The 9,889-nt window shown below is 34.5% G+C and overlaps 1 protein-coding gene across 1 annotated transcript; it reads right to left on the minus strand.

Moving 5' to 3' along the window:
* Positions 1 to 3,741: 3,741 nt before the first annotated feature.
* Positions 3,742 to 7,440, minus strand: LOC107769630 (exocyst complex component EXO70A1). The gene is made up of 2 exons (XM_016588869.2): positions 5,155 to 7,440; positions 3,742 to 4,560 (listed from the first exon to the last, which is right to left on the minus strand). The coding sequence occupies exon 1, from the start codon at positions 7,180 to 7,182 to the stop codon at positions 5,368 to 5,370; it is 1,815 nt and encodes a 604-aa protein (XP_016444355.1). The 5' UTR covers positions 7,183 to 7,440; the 3' UTR covers positions 3,742 to 4,560; positions 5,155 to 5,367.
* Between the last annotated feature and the right edge of the window lie 2,449 nt (positions 7,441 to 9,889).

Consider the following 9,889-nt stretch of genomic DNA (forward strand, 5'->3'; position numbering starts at 1 on the left):
TGGGAAAGTCCAAAGTTTGTGTATCGGCTTTCAAAAGCCCTACAAGTTTAAGTGGTCAGGAATCTATTATGCTAATTATTTATGAATACTCTTGAGAAGTTATTTTCCTTAATTTGCGTGCCAAACATATCCTAAGAATTATTTGGAAGAGGAGATGGAAGAAATAATGGGGGAGGAGGGTGGGCATTTAAAGTCTCACGCGCTTATCAAGGGAGGAAACTCAACCAATTTGACAAGTCAGCCTTTTGCGTTAAAATAACACAAAAGAAATGGGGTTGGAGTGGAACATGACCTAAATGGAGTGTCAAAATGAAAATTGGTGCCAAGATAGAGGGGCTGTCTATGTATTTGGCCAAATTGGAAATATCATTTACGGACGACATCTAGCGGGTCCCTGGTTTAAAAAATCAACAGGCATATTCAAGGACGTGATCATTGTCCAATTCAATTCTAAAATATAAATCTTCGATGTTGAGTTTGACTGGGAATTTGCTAGTTGATATTGAGCCTTGACAGTCTGTTTTTGCATCTTTTATTGCTTGGTAACATGACTACGTAGCAATGATATGTCAATAAATCAGCTATTGTTTCTCATTGTAGTCCCAAACCCAGTTGTATCCCTACGATACCATAATACGGCTCAAGGTACTCACGAATTCAAGTACAGTGGATAGCCTTCAGTTTTTCACTTTATATTAGCACTTGTTTTGCTGCCCAAAGTTGGCATAGTTTTTCTTTAGTGGCATTCGTTATTGATTTGGGAATCTTACATAAATGTCACAAATAAGTCCAAACTTATTAACACCTAGTCATTAATCATATACTTACCAAACTAGCCAAACACATATAAAAATTGAAAACCCAAATAAATAAGGTTCTTTCTCTTCAAGAATCACACGCAAAGATCTCCTTCAATATTTTTAAACGCGTTTAGCAACATTAGATGCAAGAAGGAAAGGAAATTTCATGAATGAAATAGCAAATAAGGTGATAAAATACAAAAATATATATATACAAAATTCCAAAAATCTAAGCAAAAAAGGACCTTTATCAGTGGGTATGATTGAAATTCATTAAAAACATATAGATAGGTCAAGATACAGAATTTGAGGAAGATTAGAGGTGATTTGGACAGATTTGGTATCAAAATTCGTAGTTAAAATCAAGTTCAAATTTTTTTCTGCGATACATGTATCACGCATGTATCTCACACACAGGTATACATGTGATACAAATTTGATACAAATATGATGCATATGTGACACACAAATGATAAATACTTTGATACTTTTCATCCCAAAATTTGAGATTCAAACTCCTTATAATGTACTTAATCTATTCTAATACACCCTCTCAAAAGAAAGTAAAAATTCGACCTTTTATTTTTCTACAAATAACTAATTGGCTAATATTAATAATATTTTATGAATTGACCAATTTTTATAAAACTACTTATAAATGGACATAGCTAGTAATTTCCCTGTAAGAAATAAAGATCATGCAAACCCTTCAGGAGTACAGGTATTGATACAATTTTTATATTTATTTTTTGACTCTTTTCTTTTTAAATATTTGCAACAATTTTGTTTTAGCGTGAAAGAACTGACAGAATAGTTATAAGACCAACAATGCTATACAATGATTTAGCTAATGTTGAATGGCTAAAGTCCAACATATTCACAAGATGAACGTCACAGAAATGTAAATGTTAAAATGGATGTGCGGTCATACAAGATTAAACAAGATAAAAAAAAAGATCGCATTGGCCAGAAAGTTCAAGTAGCACACAATCATGCGAGATGATTTAGTTATGTCATGTGTTGACCTCTAGTTGCACTAATCCGTAGGTGTGAAACCATGGTAAATGAAGATGTTAAAAGAGAATGAGATAGACCTAATCTCGCATGGCATGAAGTTATCTCAAAGCCCAGCCTACAATTTCTTGGAATCCAGGGAAGAAAAAGATCTTTATAGGCAAGACAATTAGTTGGGAATATGTTTTAATTAACTGATCCTTTTCGACCTTTGGAGCTCATTCAATAATGGAACACATAGGCTCTTTTCGAAACTGACAAATAAGGACCACGAGAATTGAAAAAGACGAATATAGGTCAGATAGATGGCAGATGAAGCGTCACACTAGCTGAACTTCCAAATTTAAATACTATCCGGTTTCCCTAGGTTGAAAAAGACACTATTAGGTCGCCTATCACTTTTAAATCCAAGTCAGAGAAATAGGCAACATCCACACTCAACGTCAGAGGCGGAGCTAGCCTTAATGTGCGCGACGATCAATGGGTTCCGAGTACGGCCGCGGATAATTTGATAAATATCGAATTACCGTACCGAAATCAAAAATTTTGACATTTGGTATTCGATATTTTAGTATTCAGTATGGTACTAGGTTTAAATTTTAAAATACTCGACTTTTATTGATTTGGTTTGGTCTTTAGATTTAATAACACAATACAATTGATTTGATTTGATTTGATAATTGTAAAATCCGAACCAACCTGACCTATGTACGTCCCTAAACATGGCACAAGAATTTGGTTTAAAGGATCTTGCATCTTAACTCATCATTAATGGGAAGGGCCAGTTTACGATGTACTTTAAAGAGGCAATACCAGCTAAAGTTGTAAAGATAGAAATATGGATCTTGGTCTAAAAGATAACTAAGGGTTTGTTTGGAAAGTCAATTGGTAATTGAAATTGGAGTAATTATCAGAGTAGTAATTATACAACTTAGTAATTATACAACTTAATAATTATGATGATCTATTTGTTTGCCGTAACATAATTACAGTGTAATTACAAGCGTACTGTTTGATTGTCACATAGTTAAATTAAATTTTAAATGAAATAATTATCAAAACTTAAAAGTTAATATAATAAATATGACTATAAATAATTTTTTTTATCAGTATAAATGATATTAGATTTGGTATTTAAGATGCATATTTTTTCTTGAATATACATTAATTAGTAATCATATATTTATAACTAATATTGTAAAAATAATTGATATGTTTTCTAAATTAATAATTTTAAGTTTATTAATTATAAAAACTAAAATATACGTTTTGTAAGAATATCATGGAATGGATGTTTGATAAAATAAATTAATATTAAATATAATATCATAACATTATGGAAATATTTGACAAAATTAAGCTATTAATTTTAACTAAAAAATAAACAACATACAATGTGAAATAACAAGTCAATACTACTAAAACAAGTAAATTTGAATCACAATTTCAAAATTTCAAAAAATATATATTTTAACAACATAATAAAAACAAGTTTTAATATCACATAAGAATAGGAAACATAATAAGTTTATAACCTCATTCATAAACGAAATTCTACTTTAAGGGCATTACTCATTATATGTCACATTTGTTAATGACTCATTATTTCTAATATTAGGAGGTATAGTTTCAAAAACCTGGAAACAGCCTCTCTACCCTTCGGGGTAGGGGTAGGGGTAAGGTCTGCGTACATATTACCCTCCCCAAACCCCACTTGTGAGATTATACTGGGTCGTTGTTGTTGTTGTTGTATAGTTTCAAAAACTAAAATAATAACGCACTTAAGCTAAATGAAGAAAATAAAACGAATAAGAAATAAAATATATGAGCAAATAAAATATTTTAAAATTTAATAAGAAATTAAAAAGTAATAGTAAAATTTTAAAAAAGAAATTAAATTAATGGAAATAAAATAAAATAAATTAAATAAAAACAAAAAGGAAAAAATTAAAAAGTAATTTTGTAATTACACAGTGTAATTACCACCAATTCTCACCTCCCCTTGAGAATTGGGGAGTGTAATTACACCTAATTTCATGCTGACTAAGTAATTACTTGGCTAGACAAACATACCAACTTGTGTAATTACATCCAATTACATCCGAATTTCATTTCTAGGTGGCTTTCCAAACAGGCTCTAAGAGTAATCAATCAACAAATGACGTTTGCACAGATTCGCAATTGAACATCTTTGTCAGTAAATATCCTACATTTTCTGCAATTAGGTAAGAGTAGAGGGAGATTTCTACTTTGGACACAGATTACCACATTCGAGAATACACAAGAATTCGAGATCCTATTTGGATCCAATAGGCAAGCATGGGCAATGAATAGCTAAACCCTAAATGTTGGTATTAACAATCACACTAACTCGCAGAGGGCAGAAAATGTCATGTATCTCCACAAAAAGATTGTGCAACCTTGACTGGAAACTGATAATTAGAAACAGTGATACATGGTGAGTGAAGAGGTAACAGGAAGATTGTGACGTAGGAATGTACACCTTCTAAGTTCTGCTGTCAGATGTAGTAGACTTCAAAGTTTCAAACAGAGGCCACATAGAGATGAAACATTTGGCGCACATTTGGCGACAAGAGGGGTTGCTCTGATGGTAAGCAACCTCCCCTTCCAACCAAGAGGTTGTGAGTTCGAGTCTCCCCAAGAGCAAGGTGGGAAGTTCTTGGCCGGAAGAATGTCGGGGATCTATTTGGAAAGAGCCTTTGTTGTTGTTGATGTGCTGCAACATCTGAAGAGTATTCATGATACATGTCCAGTTCAACCATTCCACGATTGAGAAAATCATGTCAGTAAAACTAATTAGTATTAGCTTATCCAAAGACAGCTAACTAAGCACCACTGCACCAGTCGTCTTAGATGGGAAAACAAAATAAGTATAAACAAAACATCGAGGAATCAGCACGCCCATATATCAAGCAGTAGACAACTAGTCATGCGTTTTCAGTGTAATGATTGAAAATTCATGGAGAATTCTTTCACGTCACTGAGAAAGACTTGCAAACAATAAGAAGAAAGCAGTAAGCAAATACGCGAAATTGTCTTCGAATTCTTAAGACCTGTGGTTTTATTTATCTTTGTGTCTCCAAAGCTCTTGCGTTCATCGGAAGTTCAATCACATTCTTGATATAGGAGAGGACATCCCTAAGAAAAACATCCCTTATAGTGCAAAGTCATCGAGACTAAACTAAATTCTGGACTCAAGTTAATAAAACCATGATTATGATAAAATTTTCAAGAAAGTGAACCAATACAACAATTCAGATATGGACAAATTAAGATAAAATCTAAAAGTATGGAAGAAATACAACAACACCATGCTTACAGGGCAGAGCATCCAGAGGCTGGAGGGATTGACCCTTCTTGATAGATACAGCTGATCTTCCCGAAGTCTTCAGCAGCGCATCACGCTGGAATACTACAAATGAATGCACAAACTCGAGAAACACCAAAATGTCAGAACCTCAGCCCCTGAATGACTCCATGAAAAAATTCAAAAGAATGTCCTAAAGTACTAAATGGTGAAACTTGTATTCTTTCACTGAGATCTTCTCCGCAAGTGCTGTGATACAGCGTACCCCTCAAAGAAATCCAAGACAGCATTCTCTAAATCCTCCACAGAATACTTTATATAATTTTCCGGATGCCTCCCACTTTCTATATGGCTCCTGAACCGTCCAAGAAATGATCTATATGCTGGGATTAACTTTTCGGATATGGAAATTTGCAGCTCCTCCTTGAGCTGCGTATCTGGTATCAACCACACGGACTGAGTCCTGTGAACCTCTTCAAACAAGGCGTTGAATGCCTTAAACCTCTCTCTCAATGCACTCTTGGACACCCCGGATGAAAAACTCCCACTCACGTGTAATCCCTCATCTCTCAAACAATGCAAAACCCTCACCCATGTTGCTCTCTGGTAATTGACAGCAGCTTGCCGGAATTTCCCAGTTAACTTTCTCAAGTAATCATCCCCAATCATCTCTCTTAACTCAGGTGATCCTTTAATCTTCTCAACAATATAATGGACATTATTCATCATAAACAAATGAGCCAAAGAGGTATCCTTATAGTGCTTAGACTTACCATCCAAATTGAACTGCAAAATGACGATAATCCAAATCAAATGAAGCGCCAACGGGGTTTGCCCTTCTAGCTCACTAAAATCCATATCAGGTGTATTAGGATCACTCGAATACCTTGATCCCGTTGAAGGCTTTGAAACAATCAACTCAACCATCGTCTGCTTATAATCCGAGATTAAACTTATATAGTTCATGACATACCTAGTTAAGGGATGAATTGTCCCTCCGGGGACAGGAACCCTAGAAGGTTCACGAAGCACTGCATTCTCAAATTCCGATAATATCCCTCTAGCAGCCTCCCCTAACCTAGACAATATCTCTACTGCCTGAACTCTAATTGACTCCGAAGATTTTGACTCGAAAACAATTTCAATATCAGTTAATAAATCCGATAAAGCATCATGAAGATCTAATATCTTAAACAACTTTTCAGGCGATCGCCTGCTAATGCTAATGGCTTCGGCAAAATTGAACAGCTGAATAGCTGGACCTTTAATAGTCTCCATAAAGCAAGCATCATCCGTTGCCGTCCCCAAACCTTCAAAGATTTGCTCGCAGAGCTTCTTCTCGCTGGCGAAAAGTGTGCGAACGCATACTTTTGCTGCTCGTATCCATCTACGAATCTTAGCTTCAAGGGTCTCCCAATCAAGTCTCTGTATATCTCCTATGCTCAGCTTCTCTATTCCAAGCTTCCGGAAGCTCGAGTCCACAGCAGACTTGCGTACACTGCCATACACCTGAATACACTCCCGGAGATATCCAGCTGAAATCATACGCTCCGCGATACACCGGAGATCGTATATTGCTTCTGACGGCATGAGATCGACTTCGCGGATACTGTTAGTAGATCGATAACTGCTGCTGGTGCTACTCTCTTGTTTTTCCAGCTCTTTGCTGAACGAATCATCGTCGCCGGCGCGTGGAGTATCGCGGCAGTCTTCTTCTGAAAGACTTGGATCAGTTAATGATTCGGCTTCGATTGCGTTCGTGTGAGCAATGAGTATGTTGCGGAACTCGTCCTCGAGACGAGCCATGGCGATCTGGATCGCAGTGTTGGCTTTATCGTGGTCGTCGGAGACGGAGAGCGTGGTGGACTCCATTGACCGTTGGATTTCATCAACGGCTTCTAAATAGCGATCGATCTCGTGACGATCGCCGTTGAATATCATCTTCTCTCTAGCTTCTTCAGATACCGTTGAATCCCACCGGAGAATTATCTTCTCAGCTGACTCAAATGCAACGGCGTCGTTTTTTTCTGGTGATTCCATGGATGGATTATTCTAAATTTTTGAAATTCAGAATCTGAAAAAAGAAACAAAAAAGGATTCGAGCTTTTGGTGAAGAAGATGCAGACCTATTAATGATGATGAAGATTGAGGAATCAAAAAATGGATGCGCATTGAATTTTACATACTCCGTACGTATTAATTTATCAATTTTAGCAGTGGTAATAATACAGTGCTAAGAAGAAGAAAAAAAGTACAGTATTGAGAAGATTACTGTAGTACTACCATTTCTGTTTGTCCGGTTAATATCCCTAGTTAATTTGTTTGGATTTAGACTAAACTTCACTTCACCGCGAACTAATCTTTGAAAATTCAAATAGCTCAACTTAATTTCTTAATTTTCTTTTTCTTATCTAACATTCTAGTATGGTTAGACATTTATTTTTATTTGTCATTTTTTCTGTATAAAAAGGAACTTTCTTCATTTACTTTTGCTTGTCCGATATTCTAAAAATAGATTTTTATTTTTAATTGCCACTTTTAGCATATTAAGAGAAGACAATTTCTTTTTCCCTCTTATATCCACAGTATTAATTACTCATTTCAAATTATTTTCTCAAATTTATTAAAAATATGCATCAATTAATTTGGATATCATGGTAAATTACCTACATTATTTATTATTTCTTAACGGGTGCAAAGTCTATAGTGAACAAGTAAAAGTGAACGGAGGGAGTAATTATTCTGTGTTTACTTAGGATCTAAAGAAGTATTACACTCCCTAGGCAGCCTATCATGATGCAAGGGTTATTGATCAATTTCACGACTCGAACTTGTGACCTGTATATTATATGAAGACAACTTTACCTTGCTCTAAAACTGTTGTTTCTTCTGTATGATTGGATAAATTTTATTTGAAGTTATAGTACAAATTGATCTCCAAAATATGAATGTTGCCGATTTTACATTACACAAGTAAAAAAATTGTATCAAACCATTAACTATAACTTATTATGAGCATGTAAGAGTAAGAAAGTGAAACAAAAAGAAAATTCTTAGTTTATCAGATTGTCAATAAGTTGAAAATTGCCCGAATAATAATTTACATGCATTACACTCTTGTTGACCAACTTTTGAAATATCTGAAAAGGTATGTATGACTAACTTCAATGTGTTATTTTGAAAAAGTTATATATGACTAATTTTGAGATTAACAAGTTCAAGTTGCGTACATTTTGTACAATTAGTGCTATGAAGAGTAAAGGCGTAAATGAAGGGGGGAAATATACATTCCTATTAAGTTTTAACTTAAATCCTTAACCTAATTTGGTTACCTATAGAAGGCAAGATACGTAGAAAGACAGCAGCAAAATTAATTAATGAGAGTAAGTAAACGAATGATAGAATTTAATGAAGTCAACTTATCTACGTACGTACTGTGTGGCATTCACGTGCGTGCATGCTTGCACGTACACAATTCTTCCACATAAAAACAATACATTTCACTAAAACTAATTTCAGACAATAATACATTCAGCTATGGGTTCAGACAATAACATACAGTATAACTGTGAGCACGTGATTTTTGTTTACGCGACAATCACTTCAAAAGAAATCAAAAAATAACAAATGATCTTGTTGTACGATTTTGGAATTTATGTGGCATTTTTGGAAGTTATTTGTGGTTTTGTCCATTCTTATTTAATCTTATCAAACAAAAATACAAAAAATATATGTCGTGTGAAATTACACCATAATTCGGTTATTAAAAGAAAAATCACAAAAAATATGCATCTTTTATTCTATTTGTCGCCATGGTGTGATTTTACCTATTTTAATATTTTAATATGTGTGTGATAATTGTGTTAAGTGCTAATTAATGGGTGTTTAATTTCATTTTTAATTAGGTTTTGTGTTTTAAAATTAGAAAATAAAAGAAAAGAGTGCAAATTGGTTTAAAAATCGGATTGGGCCTGTTTTCTTTTTAAAATTTGAGGCCCAAAAGCAGCCCAAGGCAGCCGGTCCAAGTGACCCACCTCCCAGGCCACCAAAACGACGTAGTTTGACACCAAAACTACGTCGTTTCAAGGACAACCCATCTCAGCCGTTCAAACCAGGTCGATCTGACGGCCCTCGTCCTATCTCCCTTACCCATTACTTAACCCGACCTATTTGGTCGATTGTTTATTCTGTTATGTTGAATCCGTATAGTAGTATACATATTTCAATATGATTAACATCGTCGAATCAATAATGCCTGGCTTTTCCCTGTATCGTGCAAAATTGTCAAGAACAGTTCATGCCCTATTTGTATTATTTGTTTAATCGACTGATTGTTCTACATTATAATTAGTATAGTCTATTAGATAAACGTCGTCGATTAGTTTTATATGACTGAATGTTCAAATGCCCTTATTCCTGATAACTTCATATGATTTGATCGAACCATTGTCGATTAGCTGGTTGTTTGAAACTATCTGTGAATGGATTTGTTAGCTATAATACAATAGTTGGAATTCAGTTAGGATAGTTGTTGAATTTGAACTCCCATAAGTTCAGAATTTCATTTTTTGTTGAAGTTGGGATAAAACAGTAATGGTCAGGGGTTTTAAAAGGTTTGGTTTGGGGTTATAAAATTCTGAAATGCTTAAAGGCAAGTGAGCTGACAATAAGGTACTAAAACATTGATTCAACTAATGGAATTAATTGACCAATAGTGGAATTAATGACATATTGAGTGCTTTTAATG

This window comes from Nicotiana tabacum, chromosome 6 (genome assembly GCF_000715075.1).
Source record: "Nicotiana tabacum cultivar K326 chromosome 6, ASM71507v2, whole genome shotgun sequence".
NCBI classification, from domain to species: domain Eukaryota; kingdom Viridiplantae; phylum Streptophyta; class Magnoliopsida; order Solanales; family Solanaceae; genus Nicotiana; species Nicotiana tabacum.